The 24,103-nt window shown below is 42.6% G+C and overlaps 1 protein-coding gene across 1 annotated transcript; it reads right to left on the reverse strand.

Annotated features, from left to right (window-relative positions):
- Positions 1-629: 629 nt before the first annotated feature.
- LOC121555060 (protein Wnt-7b-like) lies at positions 630-11,495 on the reverse strand. The gene is made up of 4 exons (XM_041868834.2): positions 11,117-11,495; positions 9,346-9,572; positions 5,119-5,390; positions 630-1,124 (listed from the first exon to the last, which is right to left on the reverse strand). Exons 1-4 carry the CDS (start codon positions 11,197-11,199, stop codon positions 645-647), a joined length of 1,062 nt encoding a protein of 353 aa, XP_041724768.1. The 5' UTR covers positions 11,200-11,495; the 3' UTR covers positions 630-644.
- Between the last annotated feature and the right edge of the window lie 12,608 nt (positions 11,496-24,103).

Below are 24,103 nucleotides of genomic sequence, written 5' to 3' on the forward strand. Positions count from 1 at the left end.
AGTCTATTGAAACCATGCTCCTCTCTCTCTCCGTCTGTCTCGCATCGCAGTCAAAGGCACTTTGCTGATGTACCGTTTCCAGTTTGAGGTTATAATTTTGTCAGTTGGTCAGTTTTTTTCTCCCCCATTTCAGATTTCAAGAGATTATTTATATTTTTTGAGCAGTGTTACCGAAGAGGTGAAAACTGCACTTGATAAAGTTTGGGTCCACAATGTTTCCAATAACAGATTTGCTTGGTTGGAGACAGAAAAACGAACAACCACAATCCTTGCACTTCATCAATATCCTGCAACACATAGTATATCTGCATCACAGTTTTCCAGTCAGCGCATAAGAAGAAAAAATTATATGCCTACTTCTCAAAGTACTTTCAAAGTCATTTTAGTACATTTAATATTTTGTCTTTGTTTTTAAAAATCAAATAGGATGTCCAATGTGCAAAATGAAGCCATGAAGAATCTAACAATTTTCCAAGTCCACTCTGTAGAGTCCCTCCTGAAGTCCTTCCCCACTAAGTCCACGTCCTAGTATCCTTTTTATCCTTCCTTTTATCCTCTCTCATAGCCTTGCCCTGTCCCTTGTCCCTTTTCCCAGCTCCCTCCTTCATCCCTCTCCTCCATCCGTCCGTCCATCCATCCATCCTTTATTTGCAGGTGAACACCTCAGACTTCTCACTGCACGTGTTACACTTCACAAAACAGCACCATTGGAACTTGCAGTTGCACTGCCACACGCGGGTGTACTGGTGGGTGTTGTGGCCTCTACCACAACACATCAGATTGCAGCCGTCGGTATGGGGTGACGTGTGGTTACACAGCCTCCCCCGCGTCCCTGTGCTCCCTGTCGCCGTGTCCTCCTCGCAGTAGTTAGGAGACCTCTCCAGGTAGACCAGATCGGTGTCTGTGGGTTTCTGGTAGCCCCGCGCCTCCTTCAGACGCAGGAAGGAGGGTTGGCGGAGACGCGAGGCCCGGACCGGTTCGACTTGGACCGCCTCGCCGTAGCGCTCTTTCAGGACATAGCCGATCTCCCGGAACTTGGGTAAGGTGGTCCAGCAGGTCTTGGTGGTGCAGGATCCCGACACGCCGTGACACTTACACTCCAGCTTCATACGCTCCTCCAGGATCTGAGGGAAAGGTGAGAAGAGGGTTGGATACAGGGTTTGGAAAAGGTTGACATGACCTGAGGGTTAGATACAGTGGGGAGAACAAGTATTTGATACACTGCCGATTTTGCAGGTTTTCCTACTTACAAAGCATGTAGAGGTCTGTAATTTTTATCATAGGTACACTTCAACTATGAGAGATGGAATATAAAACAAAAATCGAGAAAATCACATTGTATGATTTTTAAGTAATTAATTTGCATTTTATTGCATGACAAAAGTAAAAAAAATTTGACCTGTGTCATTGCCAACAAAGGGTATATAACAAAGTATTGAGAAACTTTTGTTATTGACCAAATACTTATTTTCCACCATAATTTGCAAATAAATTCATCAAAAATCCTACAATGTGATTTTCTGGATTTTTTTTTCTCATTTTGTCTGTCATCGTTGACGTGTAACTATGATGAAAATTACAGGCCTCTCTCATCTTTTTAAGTGGAGAACTTGCACAATTGGTGGCTGACTAAATACTTTTTCCCCACTGTATTTGAACAGTGAGAGACAGAATAACAACAAAATAATCCAGAAAAATGCATGTAAAATTTTTTATAAATTGATTTGCATTTTAATGAGGGAAATAAGTATTTGACCCCTCTGCAAAACATGACTTAGTACTTGGTGGCAAAACCCTTGTTGGCAATCACAGAGTTCAGACGTTTCTTGTAGTTGGCCACCAGGTTTGCACACATCTCAGGAGGGATTTTGTCCCACTCGTCTTTGCAGAACTTCTCCAAGTCATTAAGGTTTTGAGGCTGACGTTTGGCAACTCGAACCTTCAGCTCCCTCCACAGATTTTCTATGGGATTAAGGTCTGGAGACTGGCTAGGCCACTCCAGGACCTTAATGTGCTTCTTCTTGTGCCACTCCTTTGTTGCCTTGGCCGTGTGTTTTGGGTCATTGTCATGCTGGAATACCCATCCACGACCCATTTTCAATGCCCTGGCTGAGGGAAGGAGGTTCTCACCCAAGATTTGACGGTACATGGCCCCCGTCCATCGTCCCTTTGATGCGGTGAAGTTGTCCTGTCCCCTTAGCAGAAAAACACCCCCAAAGCATAATGTTTCCACCTCCATGTTTGACAGTGGGGATGGTGTTCTTGGGGTCATAGGCAACATTCCTCCTCCTCCAAACATGGCGAGTTGAGTTGATTGCAAAGAGCTCGATGTTGGTCTCATCTGACCACAACACTTTCACCCAGTTCTCCTCTGAATCATTCAGATGTTCATTGGCAAACTTCAGAAGGGCCTGTATATGTGCTTTCTTGAGCAGGGGGACCTTGCGGGCGCTGCAGGATTCCAGTCCTTCATGGCGTAGTGTGTTACCAATTGTTTTCTTGGTGACTATGGTCCCAGCTGCCTTGAGATCATTGACAAGATCCTCCCGTGTAGTTTTGGGCTGATTCCTCACCGTTCTCATGATCATTGCAACTCCACGAGGTGAGATCTTGCATGGAGCCCCAGGCCGAGGGAGATTTACAGTTATTTTGTGTTTCTTCCATTTGCGAATAATCGCACCAACTGTTGTCACCTTCTCACCAAGCTGCTTGGCGATGGTCTTGTAGCCCATTCCAGCCTTGTGTAGGTCTACAATCTTGTCCCTGACATCCTTGGAGAGCTCTTTGGTCTTGGCCATGGTGGAGAGTTTGGAATCTGATTGATTGATTGCTTCTGTGGACAGGTGTCTTTTATACAGGTAACAAGCTCCCTTTAAGAGTGTGCTCCTAATCTCAGCTCGTTACCTGTATAAAAGACACCTGGGAGCCAGAAATCTTTCTGATTGAGAGGGGGTCAAATACTTATTTCCCTCATTAAAATGCAAATCAATTTATAACATTTTTGACATGCATTTCTCTGGATCTTTTTGTTGTTATTCTGTCTCTCACTGTTCAAATAAACCTACCATTAAAATTATAGACTGATCATGTCTTTGTCAGTGGGCAAACGTACAAAATCAGCAGGGGATCAAATACTTTTTTCCCTCACTGTATATGTAAAAAAAAACAAAGGGAAAATAACTTATGGTTCAAGCCTCTACTCTCTTACTAACTTTACCTTCCTAAAGACCACAATGGACAGAAAAAAACGACCAGAACTCTCATGTAACCAGAACATGTATAACGTTTTACTGAGGTAAATGTGCGATTTAAGTTTTGATGCCTCGCAGATGTATTCAGCGGACGCATTTGACAGATAACAGTTTAGGGTTGAGTTACATAGTTGTGACCAAATCTGAAATGTTTATGTAACCTAATGTTCCCCCCAAAATACAGCATCTTCTAACACAAAGCCATATCTATCAGTGTTGACATTAGATGCATTGTCAATAGGAATTAAAGTAAAACTTCTTACTGGGTGGCCAGTACTGTAGCCTACTAGCCTATCATGTACGAATGTATCAGTGTATCAAGCCTGTTGCTCTTGATCTGCCCTGCTATCAAGTTAGGGGAATTGGCTCTTGATTAGGTTGGTTCAGTGTGTGCAGTGGTGCAGCAGCTTGGTTTTGGGTGCTGCCATCGACAGAGGAAGAGAGAGAGACTTTGCAATAATATCCTGTATCCTGACTTAATGCTCTGTAATTCAATGAATGGGACTGCAGGGTTATGGCAGGCCTCCATTTGGCAGCCGGTTTGCCCGGCCTTGCATTCCCTCCGCTCACACACACACATACACACAGGGGCGCGTTCACACACACACCCACACATAGGCAGGCACACAAGCATGCGCTCACACACACACACACATTCTGAAACCCTCTGTTTTAAACTAGTATAGCATAATTTAGCACAGCGATGCTGTCTCCTCTGAACTTATATTTACACTGAACAAAAATATAAATGCAACATGCAACAATTTCAAAGATTTTACTGAGTTACAGTTCATATAGGGAAATCAGTCAATTGAAATAAATTCATTAGGCCCTAATCTATAGATTTTACATGACTGGGGATACAGATATGCATCTGTTGGTCACAGATACCTTTAAAAAAAGGTAGGGGCGTGGATCAGAAAACCAGTCAGTATCTGGTGTGACATTTCCTTCGCATAGAGTTGTTGATTGTGGCGTGTGGAACGTTGTCCCACTCCTCTTCAATGGCTGTGCGAATTTGCTGGATATTGCTGGGAACTGGAACACTCTGTCGTACACATCAATCCAGAGGAAACAAATGGGATTCATTGTAAAGAGCACACTTCTCTAGCGTGCCAGTGGCCATCGAAGGTGAGCATTTGCCCACTCGAGTTGGTTTTGACGCCGAACTGCAGTCAGGTCATGACCCTGGTGAGGAAGACGAGCACACAGATGAGCTTCCCTGAGATGGTTTCTGACAGTTTGTGCAGATATTCTTTGGTTGTACAAACACGCAGTTTCATCAGCTGTCCGGTTGACTGGTCTCAGACGATCCCGCAGGTGATGAAGCCGGATGTGGAGGTCCTGGGCTGGCGTGGATACACGTGGTCTGCGGTTGTGAGGCCGGTTGGACGTGCTGCCAAATTCTCTAAATCGACATTATGGTAGAGAAATTACATTCAATTATCTGGCAACAGCTCTGGTGGACATTCCTGCAGTCAGCATGCCAATTGTATCCTCCTTCAAAACTTGAGACATATGTGGCATTGTGTTGTGTGACAAAACTGCACATTTTAGAGTGGCCTTTTATTGTCCCCAGCACAAGGTGCACCTGTGTAATGATAATGCTCTTAATCAGCTTCTTGATATGCCACACCTGTCAGGCGGATGGATTATCTTGGTAAAAGAGAAACGCTCACTAACAGGGATATGAACAAATCTGTGCAGAAAAATGGAGAGAAATACACTTTTTGTGCGTATGGAACATTTCTGGGATATTTTATTATATTCTATTGTCTTCTATTCTAGATCACTACAGAACAACTACATTTTGGTTAGGCGTGTTAAAAACCCCAGACAACAAGACAAGCAGTGTCAGTCACTTTACCTTTCGTCCTGCCTCATTATTATGCAGGTTCATCAGACGTCGGGCGTTCTTCTTGATCTCTCGGGCATCCACGAAGCGTCTGGAGAACTCCACGCCATACTTGATGTTGGCCGAGCAGCCTCCCCACTTCCAGCCCTCCTCCTGGTCATGGTAGCCCTGCTTCTCCCGGTCGCAGCCACACTGGCTCAGGTTGCCCTGACTACACGCTGCTGTCACCGAATGGGCCACGCCAGCTGCCGTGATGGCATAGGTGAACGCCGCCTCTCGGCTACCTGGGGAGGAGAGAGAGAGAGAGAGGGGAAAGAGTTACCTTGCAGTAGTCCTAGGTGAGTTGTAGTGCATTACAGTACATAGTATGAGTTTTTATGTTACAGTACAGTATTTTATGTTGTGGCCTAATGAAAGGCTTGTGGCCCACTACAACAAAATTCAGCCATACTTTACATTACTGAGTGACCTGACTGCAGTTTGCCTTATACTAATGTAATGTAATTAACCTGTAACAGGCTAATAAATACCTACCATTCCTTATTTGATAGTCTCTGTTTATCTGACTCTCATCAGAGCCCTAATTTTTAACAGGCGGGCTGTGTAAGACTCCACTGAGAAAACCCAAGTGACATCTGCTGGTTGACCAGAGGAGCCTTACTGTATCTGTGTCTGTACATCAGATACAGTAAAAACTACTGTATGTACTATACTATTACTATAGTATAAGTACTATAGTATTATAGATGATATAGTATGTGCTATAGTATTATAGAGTATATATACTGAACAAAAATATAAATGCAACATGCAACAATTTCAAAGATTTTACTGAGTTACAGTTCATATAAGGAAATCAGTCAATTGAAATCAATTCATTAGGCCCTAATCTATGGATTTCACATGACTGGGAATACAGATCTGTGTATGTTGGTCACAGACACCTTAAAGAAAAGGTAGGGGTGTGAATCAGAAAACCAATCAGTATCTGGTGTGACCACCATTTGCCTTATGCAGCGCAACACATTTATTTCGCATAGAGTTGATCAGGCTTTTGATTGTGGCCTGTGGAATGTTGTCCCACTCCTCTTCAATGGCTGTTGTCCCAAACATGCTCAATGGGTGACATGTCTGGTGAGTATGCAGGCCATGGGGGACATTTTCAGCTTCCAGGAATTGTGTATAGATCCTTGCGACATGAGGTGATGGCAGCGGATGAATGGCACGATAATTGGCCTCAGGATCTCGTCACGGTATCTCTGTGCATTGAAATTGCCATCAGTGAAATACAATTGTGTTCGTTATCCCTAGCTTATGCCTGCCCATACCATAACCCCACAGCCACCATGGGGCACTCTGTTCACAACGTTGACATCAGTGGCCCTGTGTAATGATCATGCTGTTTAATCAGCTTCTTGATATGCCACACCTGTCAGGTGGATGGATTATCTTGGCAGAAGTTAAATGCTCACTAACAGGGATGTAAACAAATTTGTGCACAACATTTGAGATAAATAATATTTTCATCGTATGGAAAATTTCTGGGATCTTTTATTTCAGCTCATGAAACATGGGACCAACACTTTACATGTTACGTTTATATTTTTGTTCAGTGTAAATTATCCTATCTATAAGTGCACTTAATGTGTGCTAGTTGGTTTCTGCTTCAGCCCACACTTTTGTCATTCTCTAGTTGACAATGTAGCGTTATTGAACTCACTACCTTCACTCTAGACAAGTTGTTTATGGATGTAATGTAACGTCTTGTAAATTATTTATAAGAAGTTAATAAACACACAAATCTGCTTAAAGATGCTAGATAAATCTTAAGTGAACATTACTCATATTGTTTTTGTAGCTGGTAGTGGTAACTTATCATGAGTTATAGACCCACAACCACACGATACATTCTCACATCTGCTATGCCATTGATCAATCTGTCAAACTACACCGTCAGAGCAACAATAAATACCTGTAAGATCCTTTCAAATGGCACGCTTTCCATTTCAGAACAAACACATTATCATTTACAGCATGGAAAGGAAATGAATTACTGTATTTAACATTACTATTGTGTTGTTCTTGTAATAGGACATTTCCCTCCTCAATCAAGATACTATGTTGGCTTCCATTCTCAACAACCTGAGTATTAATGTATGGCGTCTAGTGGAAGGCGATGGGGTGGCTTCTCACGCGTAGATCCCATTAGCTCTGTGGCTCCCTGATCCATAACTTTAAACTAACTCTGAAGTCTTCTCTTATCAGTCCGAACCAGGGAACCAGAACTTTTGGTAAATGTAGAATAGTAAATGTTTTCCTCGAGCTGCCAAACGTCGTCCCCAGCATATAAAATGTGTTTTGATTGTAGAGTAATACATGCTTGGTTCCATTGTTGTTGGTATTCTAACTGCTGTAGCTGACTTTGATTAGTGGTCAAGACAGAAACTCTGGTCTCACTCAATAGTTATGTTATATGTTCTCTGTCCTTGCAGGTCAATCAAATTAAGTGTTTGAAGAGGAACTTCTTGACACCCGTGATGCCTTTACACATGCATGAACTCGAATGGATCAACTGACCATAGGATGAGCCTGTCCAGGCCCTGTGAATTACCAATCCAACATTTCATCACTACCAACAACAACCCAAGAGGTGAGTCCCACCATAACTTCCCAGTAGATCGACAGAGTTCTTGTCATATCAATCTCTCCCAACACATACAGTCAGTAGAGGGACAAGCTGAGTGTCCCTATTAGCCCCCTAACACACCATAATCCTAACACACCACGGTGAACAGAGGAATAGATACATTTCCTTTCCTCAAACAAAAGAACTAGATGGATCCTGGATCCAGCAGTCCACCTGTCTGTGAGAGGAGTGATTGTTCCCAGAGCTGTTGGATTAAACACAGTTCCCAAACCACAGCGAGACTGCAACAAAACATTTCTGACTGATAGACAATTTAAGACCAATACTACTGGTGTGCTGTGGGAAATAAAATAATAGGGGAATGCTGACTAAAAGCAGATCAGGGCGATGTTTAGAGATCACTTTGATTATGAGTATAGGTAGTTAGGAGAGGATGCACTTCTAAGGACTATCTGGTTCATTTTCACACAATCATTAATATAGACCTACTGTATTTAGGACAGTCGGTGTTGTAAGAATGAATGTCACAAACCAAACTTAAGGCCAGAGGCAGGACAGATTTCTACACAATGAGGTCACATGTAGGACTGACTGTTGTAGGCTTGAAACCCCTTCAGGACACTAGCATCACGGCTTCAAGTTTCAATTGTTCCCGTATGCCTAATATTATGGAGTCAAAGTACGGTATTCACTTTGGTTATTGAAGGAGCATGATGGTGAAAGAATAGTACTCTCACTGGAAGATTTCACTGAAGTAGTTTCACTAACCATAGAGCTTCACTCTTCACTCTAATGAAGAGAAGGTCTAGTTTGTGAACCTCTCATCCTTGCTTCTATTGCAGGAGAAGCACCACACTCACTACAACAACCTAATTGGCCATGATGGTAGCTATTGCTCCCTCCTTCACCAAATCGTATGTCCCTGAACTGACTACCATAACCTCTCCTGTAACCAGTGCCCTGGCCTGAGCATAGCCACTGGGAAGAAAAAGGAAGTTCAACAGAAACAACTTTAATTTAACTTTCATTTTCCTGTAAGAGTGGCTGATCATATTTTGTATATATCCAGCTTACGCTTTGTGTCATGCACCTTGGACTGCGTTGGTTGGACTGTGAGCTAGGCACTAGTCACTGACAGTAGACCTATACGTTTTCATCGGGTCACAGGAAAAGACAGTGACTGCTCACTCTGCCAACTTGGCACAATCAGATGTTCACCTCTCCACTATTTCTAGCCAATGCTTGGTCTGGTGGGCATTCTGATGCAATCACTACATCATCATCATCATAAAACATTATTATATCCTTCTCAGTGTGGAGCAGCCACACTTTAGAGAATGTAGAAATGAAGTAGGACCCACACCATTGCGGGTCCTACTTCATCTATACGGGGGTGATTTCCCAGACACAGATTAAGCCTAGTCCTGGACTAAAAAGCAAGCTCAATGGGCAACTCCATCGAAAATAGTTTTTAGTCCAGGACTAGGGTTAATCTGTGTCCGGGAAACTGTCCCTACAAGTTTTTCTTCGGCCCAGCACCACCTAACAAGTGATGTGCGTTTGACTAGACTAATTGCAGCAGGTAGACTGACCTACTCTCAGCTCTTGTCCAAAGACGGTCCTCTCGCCTAGGGCAGAGCAGTTCCAGCGGCCATAGCGGAACTGGTACTGGCACTCGTTGATGCCCAGCTGGGCACCCTCGCCGATGACGATGATGGCGTCTGGGCGGCTCTGGCAGAGGGCGCGCTGCCTCGGGGCCAGCCCAGGGATCTTGTTGCAGATGATGTTAGCGCCCAACGCTACCACCGAGGACAGCGCCCTATGGGGGGGGAGAGAGAGGGAGAAGGGGAGGGGAGAGAGAGGGAGATAGTTAAACATCACGGCATAGAGTTGGCGGGGCAGAATCGACGCGGCATGGACTGTAGCTACAGATTCTACAGGTCTCCCCATGGGCTACAGTGTTCCCTCACATCAGTCAAGTTTTGGTTTGGCTCACAGGTAGTTTCGCTACCAATCTAGATAGAGCACTTAAGACACACAGCTGATTTAAGACACACAGCAGGTCCGAGACAAGCTCACAGGTCACTGAGATTGTTTATTGTGACCTTATAGATCTGAGCCAGTTAGGAACGACCCCTCTCCACCGCCTTCTTACAAATAGAGAAAGGGATGGGGAGCGTGACTCGTGTGGCTTGCCATAACCCTGAAAATGAGCCGAATCACAGAAAAGGGCCAATATCTTTATTGTAAACTATTTGCCAATAACTTCTGGTTTACACTTGATTTATTATATTTTGAGACTGACGAAATAACACTTTAAATACTGACTTCAGATAAACAAGCAAAACCTGCAACATGACCCTCATAAATTTTAAAGGACCACTGTGTGTAAGATTTACTTCGGGTCACTGAATCAGGTTTTAAAATGCACAAAAGCAAACAATGGTTAGCCGATGAAGAACAGACAACAAACCAACTCTGGCTTATAGCCTTCATTATAACTAAATACATGAACCTCAGCTAGGGCTGTTTTATGTATTGGTCAGGTCTGTCTGTGCAAGTATGAAACCTATCTGTGCAGTAATCATTCGTTCTGTGAGGGCCCGGGTCTTTTAATGTAACAAGAAAATAACCAGTTGTACAGTTCTACTGGTTTATGTCTACAGAACACAGGATGTCATCGAGCAACATGTTGCTCTTTTCCATATGTTGCTTTACAAATATAGGGTGTAGAGAACATGGTCATGTTGCAATGCGTAAATCCAACTGGTCAGGTAATCTCATCAATTTAGTTATTGAACACTGTGAATATAACATAAGTCATTTATAAAGCCATCAAAATATTGATTTAATTTCATTTGTCATTTTGGGAAGGTGGAGCAGCTATTACTGTGAACCTCTCCATTGACTGTACCACTTTTAGGCTAGTTGGAAAATACATTTTGTCAGCTAAGTTTAAATTAAGCTCTTCCACAGACATGTTCATTAAACGTTTTTATTCTTGTTAAGTTCTTATAGATTTTGTTATAAAATATTATATTTTCAGTCACAAAACCGAACAGATATTTGTTGTTTGGCACCAACAATTTAATGTCAAGGCCAATATCGATCCCAGTATTTTACAATAGGCTATTATATAAGTTCCAATAACTTATTTGAGTTGATCATTGTATAGTGAAATTGCATTATAAACCACACATGCTCTATAATTTTAACGTGCCTAAATGGCCTAATCAACAAATTAATTAAATTAGTGCATAATAGAGATTCAAAATTTAAAGAGGTCTTACAAATGCACAACACCATCACATGGCTCTACAAGCACCTGTTGAAGAGAAGGGTAAAAAGCACGTGCCAACCTACAGGTAGCTACCGCTGGTGAGGATGAGGAAGATCTGGGGATAGTAGACCGACAGCAGCGCACTGCGGGACGAGACAATGAGCATGGTGTCATTGAACACAAAGGCCGTTGCTTGCTTGAGTGAGGGAAAAAATGAAATTAGCTAGATAATTCCTTTAGAAGATAAGTAGTCCTGGGAGTTCGTATCAAACAAATCTCTGTTCACTTCTTTGTGGTGGTCGCGTCTTGTTCTTGGGGTCAGTCGGCGGAGCGTTGGTGCTATGCAGCTCCAAGCCCCCCGGTAGTAGCGTTGGCTTTCGTCGCGGAGACTGGACGGGTCATCTCTTGGCGGCAGTGGTGTGAATGTGGTTGTCCTCCTGGACTGATGGGGTGGATTTCAGATTCCGGGACAGCAGGGATGTGCCGCTTTCGCCTCCCAAGAGACACTGTTTTATCATTGGCAGAGGGAGACAGACAGTGGAGGGAGACAGACAGTGCTATACCGCCCACCCCCCTGTTAAAACCAAACGGGAGAACGGTAGAGAGACGAGACTTCCACTATTTAGCTCCCAACTACATTTTTTTCATTCAATCAATTAATCCATGTGACCAATACTGTCTTAAAAGTGTTATCTGTGCTTTATGCATTTATATTGTTGTTATTATGGTGTTAGGTAGGCTACAGATCTTTCTGGACATTCCGTCTTCAACAGGTCTCATTTAATTACGTTCCATTCAGTAAAAGGCGCGCGTAAAAACGCGTAAAACCATCAATCGCTTGCGCAGGCATGCAGGACAGGTGTCCAGTTCATTTCAACCGATAAAAGAGACACCATAACATTGGTTGGTGTGGAAACACGTAGGACACACATGGGATGACAGACAATATAACAACTAAATCCCTAAATAACAACTATAGAAAGAATGTAGACTGCTTTGAGGATACAATTAATTTTCTTGCTCTCTCAATGATCTTTAGATCTCGAAGATACCCTCATGTGGTTGAAAGTTAGAATGCATTGCCATCACTGTCAACTTCAAGGAGGTCAAATAGTTGTGATCTTGAACACATCACACTGCAGAATGAAGCTATTATTTAATAATTTTTCTTAGTATTAATGTTGGCAGGAATCATTTACTCAGTTGGTAGAGCATGGCGCTTGCAACGCCAGGGTTGTGGGTTCGTTTCCCACGGGGGGCCAGTATGAAAATGTATGCACTCACTAAAACTGTAAATCGCTCTGGATAAGAGTGTCTGCTAAATGACTAAAATGTAAATGTAAAATAAAGACAAAACTGTATCTAAGCTCTGATTGATTCTTCTCAAACAGGCCCATGTTTTAACCACGTTTAAAACTTCCAAGACATGCAAATAAAACCACAAAAAACACTCTAGAATATCAGATGGGAACGAGAAACAAAGGAATACATATTTACAGTCTTCCCTTTAAAGATGTTCCATACAAATAATAGCTTGTTTGCCTAGAAACTTAGTTGAGTAAAAGCTCTCAATGGGTGGGGATGGTGCTGTTTAGTTTCAAACAACCTTCAAAGCATGGACAGTTTTACAAGGATACTTCTCTCATGGCTGAGGGCAAAGTACGCCCATGTTGTCTCTCTCTTCTCTCTCCTTTTCGGAGATGTCTTGTCATGTGAAGTGTTGTGTTGAAGACATCCTCTGACTGTTGTGCTCTTCATCTTGCTCTGCTAGCACAGACCGGACCAGCTGAGCACTGAGCAGTCATACAAGAATGAAAGGCATGCTTTGTTTCAATCAATAAAAGAAAAAAATAAGAAAAATATCTCACATTCTTTATTTATATCAGATCAGAAAAGCCACACCAAGCTGAGACTACTATCTGTGTGACCGCAGACTCTGATTCACCCTTTTTAATTAAGAGCCAGGCAAGGAAAACCACTACACCAGTGTTTCCCCACTCCTCTAGTACCCCAACAGCACACATTTTTGTTGTAGCCCCGGGCAAGCACACCTGACTCAACTTGGCAACTTATCATCAAGCCCTCAATTAGTTGAATCAGGTGTTTTTGTCCGTGGCTACAACAAAAATGTGTGCTGTTGCCAACCTCTTGGTCACGACTGTTAGATATAACGCTACAGATAGTCTGTGACCACAAAGACTCAGATTCACCCTGTCTAAAACCTCTCTGCCAATGAACCTTAGAGTTAGATAGAATTCTCTAGCTGATAACACCTCAATCCAGGCTTTCATATCTTTCATTTCAACAAAGCCCCTGTCAGTAAAACACAACTCGTGTCCTACTTCTGATTCCAGCGGACATCTCACAGATAACATTGTTGGCTTTCTGATCAGGGCCCGCATAAAACACAGCAGACTAAGTGTGCATCCCAAATGGCACCCTATTGCCTATTTAGTGCACTACTTTTGACCATGCCCTCGTCGAAAGTCATGCACTAAATAGGGAATAGAGTACCATTTGAGACACACACAGAGTATCTGGAACTTTCTCTCTGATAGTTTTGTATAATCCTCCAAAAGGCCTTGGATGCGTCTCAAATGGCACCCTATTCCCTATATAGTGCACTACTTTTGACCAGGGCCCATAGGGCTCTGGTAAAAAGTAGTGCACTATATAGCGAATAGGGTGCCATTTAGGATCTATCCCTTGTTAGTGTATTTGACCACTGCGTCTAAAGCCAAGACAGCACTTAAGCAGCGCACTCACTGTTTCGACTGGTCTGGACAATGGTATCTGTTTCTTATCATATTTTTACATAGTAAGGGAGGGAGGGAGAGAAAGGGAAGGGATTTGAATCATTTTGGTTTGCAACCACAGGGAAAACCTCACAGCATAACGGAATAATGTAAATTGTCTTTATTCTTCTTGTGTGAATCCATCCCCAGAGAGAAAGGATAGAGAACTTCTGTTTGGTACAAGATGGCCTCCTCTGTCCTCTCTTAGGACTTGACCCAAGGACAGGGATAGTGACAGTCAGGTAGGATACCATGGGAGAATCTCAATTGCATACTCCTCGTGTCCTCTCTCCTCGCCTCCTTCTCAAAACCCATTGGAGGAGAAGGTCAGAGGTGAGGGACCTCACCTCTTGCTTTCTCATCCAATGGGTTTTGTGAAGGCAGCGAGGAGAGAGGATGTGAGGAGTTTGCAATTGAGATTCTCCCCATGTTCCTGTTAGCCATGTATATTAATCTATCTTTTTGGCATTTGACAGATTTTAAAGAGCTACAGTGTAGCCACTTGTGACTAGGACAGTGGTTCCCAAACTTGGTGTCGGGACGCCATGTGGAGTCCCCCGAAATCTGTAATCTTACCAAACAAATGAATAACTTTTTTCTCTTCAAATGGGTATATAATACAACCTTTTAGTGTGAACTAAGGACCTCTTACACTGTAAGAATGTGCTTTCATGTCATTATTATGTGTCTGGACAGCCGGCAGGACTTAAAATTGAATAAATATGAACGAACACACAGCATTAACTAGGGGATATCATTTTTCCAAGTTGGGACCCCTGGATATTCTAGTACCAATTTAAGGTAAAGTGCAGTAAAAGTTTGGGAACCCCTGGACTTCCTGCATGTGTAAAGTGGAAATCCACCCCAGTTTCATCAAATAACTTTTACACATTTGTTTCTGATAACCCCAGGTGCCCTAAAATAGAGAATCAAATAGCTAGATGGTCATGTTATTAATCATATATGTTAAGGTTAGTAGATATTATAGAACAATTGCTAAGACTTTTATGGGTTAAAAGTTTAGTGCCATAAAGGGATTCTTTCTGGTACCACTTGACTTTCATTCTATTCACCCCAAACAGATGTCGACACTATACAGTGTAGGAAAAGATAATGTGACCAACCAGCCATTTAAGTAATCTCAACTCATCCATACATCCTAAAAGACCATATGAGGTCGGATATACAGTGACCACCATGTTGACACAACAATTACACAGAACTGGCATGGCTGTTATCCTTTACAAAACAGCAGAGGCATTTTTCATCAGTAATATGCTTGGACAAACACATGGCACCGCTTATCATTTATGTAAAAGGAAAAAGCATAAACTAACAGTCAGGAATCTGTGGAGAAAATGTGTATTCCCCCCTCTGCTCCAATGAGATTGTACTTTACACACACACACACACACACACACACACACACACACACACACACACACACACACACACACACAGTATGGGAGATGAAAAGTAAACTAACCCGGGGGGGCGTTGGTATGAGGTAGTGTTTACGACAAAGCCAAGTGGCTGCTTTGTAATTAAATCTAATTTACACTATTGAGACAGTCTGTGAAATCCTTAAAACTGACAGAGGAAAATTGTTGCAATGTTTAGGGGTAAAAAAACAACGCTATTTCCGTTATTTTCCTTCCAGCATCTTGAAGCTTTTTGAAAGCAGATGAATGGAGTAGGAAACGAACATATTTTGTTTAATATGCTGCACATAAATGTCTATGGAAATTATCCCTTTCCATACAAGCTATTGCTAGGATTTATGCATTTTAAATATCGCTTTTGAGTTTCAAACCTGTTCCAGATTTGTATTTGTATTTTAAGGATCCCCATTAGCTGCTGCCAGGGCCAAACACATTAAGGCACTTGCATTACACATAAAACAAAAGATAAAACAGTACATCATATAACATTATTACACCACTACATATCTACAATACAAAATGTATGATACCACCATACAACAATATTACAATGTACATGTGTGTAAAGTGCATGCTAGCGTTTGTGTGAGCTAGATGCATTCACAAACAAACAATCTTGAGACAAGTAAGCAATTGTTACAGGGTTTTAACGTTCAGGAAAGACCCCTTTTGGCCAACGTAAAATATTTACTCTTTATATTAACACAGACGTGTAGTTCATTGGTAAGTGAACTATTTACTATACTGTTATTACAGTTAATCAGAATGGAAAGTCTACGTTTCCAAAAGTGTCCTTTGAATCGTAAAACATCATGCGGGATAAGCATGCATTGTGCCAGACATTCCTTAGTTCAAGACAGAGAAAGAAAATGGTGCCATGATGATATCGGAGTAGGATTAAGTGAGTTGCCCCCAGAAACTGATCTAAGGTCTGTTTTGGATTTCTTCTCCCTTATGGTTTTTACCAATAGAGGGAGACAATACACTTAAGAATGGCTGAGCTCAGAGGATATAGCCTAAACTTCCAGCTTTTGCGTCTCCCTTACCTCTACCCAATACATATTGTAATTTTCTTCACTTATGTTTCAACTTTCATATTTTATTGTTGATTTTATAAATGTAGTACCCATGAATTTCAGTATATTCCACATTGTCTCTGTGTGAAAGCAGTGCTCTAAATGTCCACCTGGGGTCTCTTCTCATCCATATTTGCAGCAGAAAAATGTGCTGGAGATCATACTGTTCAACACCCTCCAAACCACCGCACCATACTGAGAGACTTGCAGTGGTTCCGCCATTTTGATTCCCACCTTGGCAAGAGAGTGAGCATCGGTATTATTGATACACAACTAACCAGTTCATAGCTGAATCAGTGTTTTTCCACTGTGTGTAGGCTACTAGGCTTATTATTACTTCCTGAAAATAGTATTGGATGTTTTAAAAGTGTGGTTATAACAGTTTTAAGACATTTCTTCACTTTTTCTGTAACTATCTGCAAAGTGCAAACATTTATTTAAACTGTCCCTTTTTGGGGCAAAATGTCAAAAGCAAGGACAGGAAAAGTAAAGGCCTGGCCCTTATAACACCGAATTGTTATTGTGGGTTCGATTCCCACGGGGGGCCAGTATGAAAATGTATGCACTCACTAACTTAAAGTCGCTCTGGATAAGAGCGTCTGATAAATGACTAAAATGTAAAATGTTATTACATTTGTGCAGTGGCGCAGTGGTCTAAGGCACTGCATCGCAGTGCTAACTGTGCCACTAGAGATCCTGGTTCGAATCCAGGCTCTGTCGCAGCCGGCCGCGACCGGGAGACTCATGGGCGGCGCACAATTGGCCCAGCGTCGTCCAGGGTAGGGGAGGGAATGGCCGGCAGGGATGTAGCTCAGTTGATAGAGCATGGCGTTTGCAACGCCAGGGTTGTGGGTTCGATTACCATGGGGGGCCAGTATAAAAAATAAAAAAATGTATTCACTAACTGTAAGTCGCTCTGGATAAGAGCGTCTGCTAAATGACTAAAATGTAAAATGTAAATAGTTATGTACTGATCGTTGGTCCCCATTATGAACTGGTTGTTGTTCCCAAAATAGGGGATTTGGGAACCAAACACATATCAGATATCTGTAAGTGCCATTAGTCCACAGGGTTGGGTTTCTTTGTTGAAACATACTGACAATATCTCTCTCTCTCTCTCTTTAACACACACACACACACTGCACTGCTTAACAGGTTTTAGCAGGTTCTAATGGCTCAACCCACAAGGCAAAAGTTTTTAGAGTCATGTCACATTAGTGCTGACCTTCCTGATTGAGCTTGCTTATAATCACATGGGTCAACTCTGGGGTCAGCTGAACGGGTCATTTGTTTTAACTTTAACAACCATTTTCTGCTTCTCAAGGCACATGTTGGAGAAAACACTAGCAGACATGCTAATGTATGTAGCCTGATTATTTTCAGTACTTGACTCAGCAGAGAAAGAGAGACTGGCTAAATCAAACAACTGGCTAAATTGTAAACAACAGGTGTAGACTAACAGTGAAATGCTTACTTACAGGTCATTTTCCAACAATGTAGAGTTTAAGATAAAGATAAAAAATTGTGACACAAGGGATAAATACACAGTGATTAACAATCATGATAACAATAACGAGTAAAAGTAACATGGCAATATACAGGGAATACCAGTACCGAGTCGATTTGCAGGGGTACGAGGTAATTGAATGTACATATAGGTAGGGGTAAAGTGACTAGGCAACAGGATAGATAATAGACAGTAGCAACAGCGTATGTGGTGAGTGTGTGTGTGTGTGTATGTGTGACATACGCTCTTCCCAACTGTGTGTGTGTGGACCATGTTAATTCCTTAGTTATTTGGACACAAAGGAATTTGAAGCTCTCAACCCGCTCCACTACAGCCCCATCGATGTGGATGGGGGTGTGCTTGCCCCTCCATTTCCTGTAGTCCACGATCAGCTCCTTGAGGGAGAGGTTGTTGTCCGGCACCACACTTCCAGGTCTCTGACCTCCTCCCTATAGGCTGCCTCATCGTCGTCGGTGATCAGTCCTCCCACCGTCGTGTCGTCAGCAAACTTGATAATGGTGTTGGAGTCGTGCGCGGCCACGCAGTTATGGGTGAACAGGGAATACAGGATGGGACTAAGCACACAAACCCGAGGGGCCCCGTGTTGATGGTCAGCATGGCAGATGTGTTGTTGCCTACCTTCACCGCCTGGGGGCGGCCCGTCAGAAAGTCCAGGATCAAGTTGCAGAGGGAGGTGTTCAGTCAAAGGGTCCTGAGCTTGGTGATGAGCTTGGAGGGGACTATGATGTTGAATGCTGAGCTGGAGTCAATGAACAGCATTCTTACATAGATATTCCTTTTGTCCAGGTGGGTGAGGGCAGTGTGGAGCGCCATAGAGATTGCGTCATCTGTGGATATGTTGGGGCTGTATGCGAATTGGAGTGGGTCCAGGGTGTCTGGGATGACGGTGTTGATGTGAGCCATGACCAGCCTTTCAAAGCATTTCATGGCTATAGATGTGAGTGCTACGGGCGATAGTAATTTAGGTAGGTTACCTTGGCATTCTTGGGGATGGGACTATGGTGGTCTGCTTGAAATAAATTGGTATTACAAACTGGGTGGGGCAGGGAGAGAGTGTAAGGGAAAGAGCGCGAGACTGGGAGAGGGAAAGATAAAGAGAGGCTAGTCATTTTGTGGCCCTTGTCACCAGCGCCCTGTTGGGACGACAGATGTGCGATGATGTCATGCAGAAAGGGGATAGGGTGCGTGGAGGGGTGGAGCAAAAGAAGCCAGCGCGGGAGGACAGCAGACAGGCGGAGCCTTGATCCAAGAGAGGGAGAGAAAAGGAGGGAAGGGAGGCGGGAAGAGAAAGCAGGGAGAGGGAGATGGAACTATTTTTCAGCCACTACTCCTCTTTAGCCCTGCAGCCCAGTATTAAGTTATTTCTTATAAAGAACACACTGTATGTAATGACAAAATACAGATGTATACATTTATAGTGCTTTATAATGCAGCATCTATTATTTTTTCAGACTTTATAGTAACAACCCTAGAGGGCAAATCCTATGTGCATCTACAAAATCATCACTGTTTAAGCTCAAGGGATAGTTACTGTATAAATATGCTGAACTTGTGCTACCCTATCTAGCAGCACAACACAAAGCAGTGCTTTCTAAACGAGGGCACACACACAGACCGACAGGGTTGTAGCTTGATTGTACAGTTGTTGCAATGCAAAAGTTTATCCTCCGATCCCCTGACTATCCGCGGTATAAGAAGTCAATTGTTCCCTGCGGTATGCCGTGACAATGAGTGTTTGTGGTCATCCGAGGCAAGCTATACAGTAATTGTACTGTTCACTCACTGCTGCTCAGAGACCAGGCCGTGTGTGTGTGTGTGTGTGTGTGTGTGTGTGTGTGTGGCTCTTTGCTACTGCACTAGTGGGGTCACCTCAAGGGCATAATGCTCCCAGTCAGTCACTCTATCAATTCCCTTGTCCTTTGCAATAACGATAATACGATATAAGATGAAGATAAACTTTTAGCTTTGCTTGCAGTTGTAGACTGACTCCCCTCCGGTCGAGTTCTCAGCTCCTACTCAGGGTAGTTTTTGCTGGCTTGGCAGCAGGAGAAATTGAATTAATTAAGGCCAGGGGATGTTTCTGAATAGGTTTCTGCAAATACGCACCCATTCCTGGCATTGTAGTGTGTTAGTATTGGTGTGAGGGGTATTGTGTAGAGTGGGGTAGAGTTGAGTGAGAGAGCCCCAGAGAGCCTCAGAGCCAGTGCAGGAAGTTAGAAACTATGTCAACCTGTGGGACTTAGTCCAAGGGAAAAGTGACGCAGTTCGGGGTGTGTACTTTTTTTTATTGCATGAAATGTAACTATGACTTTGACTCTTTCTATAATGTACAAGCCAGGTTGTAACTGTGACCCTTTTAACATAATGTATCCTACAAGGCCCTCAAACTCAACTCTGGACCTCTAAGCCAGTTCCACTGCATTTTTTTCATTGTTCCCCTCTAATCAGGGACTGATTTAGACCTGGGACACCAGGTGGGTGGAATTAATTATCAGGTAGAACAGAAAACCAGCAGGCTCTTGACCTCGTAGGGTAAGAGTTGAATACCCCTGCACAAGGTCTTCCAGTTCTATTACATCAGCTAGAGCTAGACACGCTCAATTGACTTTTATAGTGCAAAACGTCAATATGTCATTATGGTTCACAACATGTATGTTACAAAAAAGGTATGAGACTAGCATACAGCTAGCGTTGCCCTTGCTAACAATAACAAATAGACAGAAAATATATATATTTTAAATGTGTTATCATCAGACAGTTAAACACAGCTAAATAAACCGGCAGTAGGTTAGCTACCACAGACCAACAATGCATGGTTCTGCTTGTGTCTCTGTCTCTGTCACAGTGTGGTGAGCCTGATGGCCATGACCTGTTCCTGAGGAAATCCTCCCTCGGTCAGGGCTCCCTGGGTAATCATTCACCTGTTACCTGTGGCAACAGAGCTACAGCAGACACCTGCAGTGCCAACAGATAGTAGGGCAATAACAGCACTTGAGATGCACACACACACACAGGTGACCTGTTATCGACAATCACACAGACAGACTTATGACTGCCTTATCAGTGAAAGCTTAGGCCTACTCTGTCATAGTGTGTCACATTTAGTCCTAATGAATTTTTTTTATTATGGGTATATTTGACTTTCAGATGGTTTCTATACTTTGTGTTGGTAATACGGAAAAGTTAAAGATGCAGGTCCATTTAATAAAGATATATTATATTCTATTTTATTCTATGTGAAATAGCAGAGGTTATTGGGAGGCCTCTAACAACCCTGTTCTTCTAAAGAAATAAGAGTGATTAGCAGTTTATTCTGTGTAGATTTCTGACATAAGGTTATTTTCCAAGAGTGACCTCTCTCTCACAATGTCAGTTCAACATGAACACACTGTATAATAACTAAAGTTATTAAAGTGATTAGCAAATTATTCTGCATACATTTCTGAAACAAGGAGAATGAGGTTCTTTTCCAGAGGTGACCTCTCCCTCACAATGTCAGTTCAACGTGAACACAGTGTATAATGTAATACTGCATAGCCAAGAGGCACAGAAGAACTCCACGACCTGGATACCAGATATTGTAATAGAGCAGAGCTATAAAACCTGATTACATAACCATGGATATTAGATAAAAGAGTAGAACTACCCCAGAGGCCTGAACACGCAGTGCCTGCCTAGGCCCTAGGGTGTGGCACTGCAGCATGTCTTTGGTGAGGAGGGAGGGAGGGATAGAGAATGGAGGGGGGGCAGTTCAGTTTGCAGTTTGTCCTGCTTTGGTTCCGCCTCCTCGGCCGTCGTTGCCATCTCTTGGCTCTCTCCCGTCCCAGAATGCTCTCCGTCTGAGAGCACTGGCCTGAAATAAAAGTGCGAGCTAGCTAGGGCCCCAGAGAATGGCTGCTTTGTCTCAGCTGCCATTCACACTGTCTGGAGGCATGGAGAGAGAACTCAAGGAGAGTGTCTGATTGCAAATTAGCACAGGCCTTAGTGTGAAATGGAGCTACCCTTACCCTTCAGTTTATCCCCTCCCTCCCTCGTTCACTCCTTCCGTCTGTACCTCAGATACTGTTGGTGCTGGAGGAAATTGGGAGAAATTGTCTTGCAAAAGCTACAGCTTTTGAGTCTTTGATAGAAGTTATTCAACTCAATTTGTGAAATTTGAGAAATCAAGATTTACTTTACTATCGGGTGAATCTAAATCAGAGCGTGTAATTAGTCTTAGCTTGTAAACTGTTTTAACATTATTGTCCACTGATTTATAAGTTAGCGGGCATTTACATAATTTTGAATAATTTATTGCGAGTTAAATGCATATTAAATCTTCTCATTTGCCTCATAGGCCTACTGTGTGATCTTGCAAACATTGCTATTTGGAATGAATATGTGACATCCATTATTTTTGAAATGTTAGAAAAAACTGTGTGTGATGTAATGTATTCTTCATTCACGGGTAAACAGGAACCCTGCATAATCTGAACCTGCATCATCTGATCCTGCTCTCTCTACACACACAAACACACACACACACACACACACACACACACACACACACACACACACACACACACACACACACACACACACACACACACACACACACACACACACACACACTTCTGCTTTAATCTCATTACATTTGTTGGTAGGGATCTATACTGTAGGGTTACTGAGTGCATTCCTCTTAACCCAGACCCAGGATATTACTGTAATTGTACTGACATACTGAATGATACTACACTGAACAAAAATGTAAACGCAAAATGCAACAATTTCAAAGATTTTACTCAGTTACACTTCATATAAGGAAATCAGTCAATTGAAATCAATTCATTAGGCCGTAATCTATGGATTTCACATGACTGGGAATACAGATATGCATAGGGGTGTGGATCAGAAAACCAGTCAGTATAGTTGAAGTTGGAAGTTTACATACACGTAGGTTGGAGTCATTAAAACTAGTTTTTCAACCACTACACAGATTTCTTGTTAACAAACTTTTGTTTTGGCAAGTCGGTTAGGACATCTACTTTGTGCATGACACAAGTAATTTTTACAACAATTGTTTACAGACAGATTATTTCACTGTATCACAATTCCAGTGGGTCAGAAGTTTACACACATTAAGTTGACTGTGCCTTTAAACAGCTTGGACAATTCCAGAAAGTGATGTCATGGCTTTAGAAGCTTCTGATAGGCTAATTGACATCATTTGAGTCAACTGGAGGTGTAGCTGTGGATGTATTTCAAGGCCTACCTTCAAACTCAGTGCCTCTTTGCTTGACATCATGGGAAAATCAAAAAGAAATCAGCCAAGACCTCAGAAACAAAAAATTGTAGACCTCCACAAGTTGCGTTCTGTCTCCTAGAGATGAACGTACTTTGGTGCGAAAAGTACAAATCAATCCCAGAACAACAGCAAAGGACCTTGTGAAGATGCTGGAGGAAACAGGTACAAAAGTATCTATATCCACAGTAAAACGAGTCCTATATCGACATAACCTGAAAGGCCGCTCAGCAAGGAAGAAGCCACTGCTCCAAAACCGCCATAAAAAAGCCAGACTACGGTTTGCAACTGCACATGGGGACAAAGATCATACTTTTTGGAGAAATGTCCTCTGGTCTGATGAAACAAAAATAGAACTGTTTGGCCATAATGACCACTGTTATGTTTGGAGGAAAAAGGGGGTATTTGCAAGCCGAAGAACACCATCCCAACCATGAAGCACGGGGGTGGCAGCATCATGCTGTGGGGTGCTTTGCTGCAGGAGGGACTGGTGCACTTCACAAAATAGATGGCATCATGAGGAAGGAATATTATGTGGATATATTGAAGCAACATCTCAAGACATCAGTCAGGAAGTTAAAGCTTGGTCGCAAATGGGTCTTCCAAATGGACAATGACCCCAAGCATACTTCCAAAGTTGTGCCAAAATGGCTTAAGGACAACAAAGTCAAGGTATTGGAGTGGCCATCACAAAGCCCTGACCTCAATCCTATAGTAAATGTGTGGGCAGAACTGAAAAAGCATGTGCGAGCAAGGAGGCCTACAAACCTGACTCAGTTACACCAGCTCTGTCAGGAGGAATGGGCCAAAATTCACCTAACTTATTGTGGGAAGCTTGTGGAAGGCTACCCGAAATGTTTGACCCAAGTTAAACAATTTAAAGGCAATGCTACCAAATACTAATTGAGTGTATGTAAACTTCTGACCCACTGGGAATGTGATGAAAGA

Source organism: Coregonus clupeaformis, chromosome 40 (assembly GCF_020615455.1).
Source record: "Coregonus clupeaformis isolate EN_2021a chromosome 40, ASM2061545v1, whole genome shotgun sequence".
Lineage (NCBI taxonomy): Eukaryota > Metazoa > Chordata > Actinopteri > Salmoniformes > Salmonidae > Coregonus > Coregonus clupeaformis.

What these genes read in the sequence shown, in the direction of transcription:
- LOC121555060 (XM_041868834.2), bottom strand. Translation starts at nt 11,199, where the DNA reads ATGCTCATTGTCTCGTCCCGCAGTGCGCTGCTGTCGGTCTACTATCCC. An exon ending in CTCACCAGCGGTAGCTACCT is followed by an intron (nt 9,573 to 11,116) that starts GTAGGTTGGCAC and finishes CCCCCCCCATAG; the next exon opens with GGCGCTGTCCTCGGTGGTAG. An exon ending in ATAATGAGGCAGGACGAAAG is followed by an intron (nt 1,125 to 5,118) that starts GTAAAGTGACTG and finishes CCTTTCCCTCAG; the next exon opens with ATCCTGGAGGAGCGTATGAA.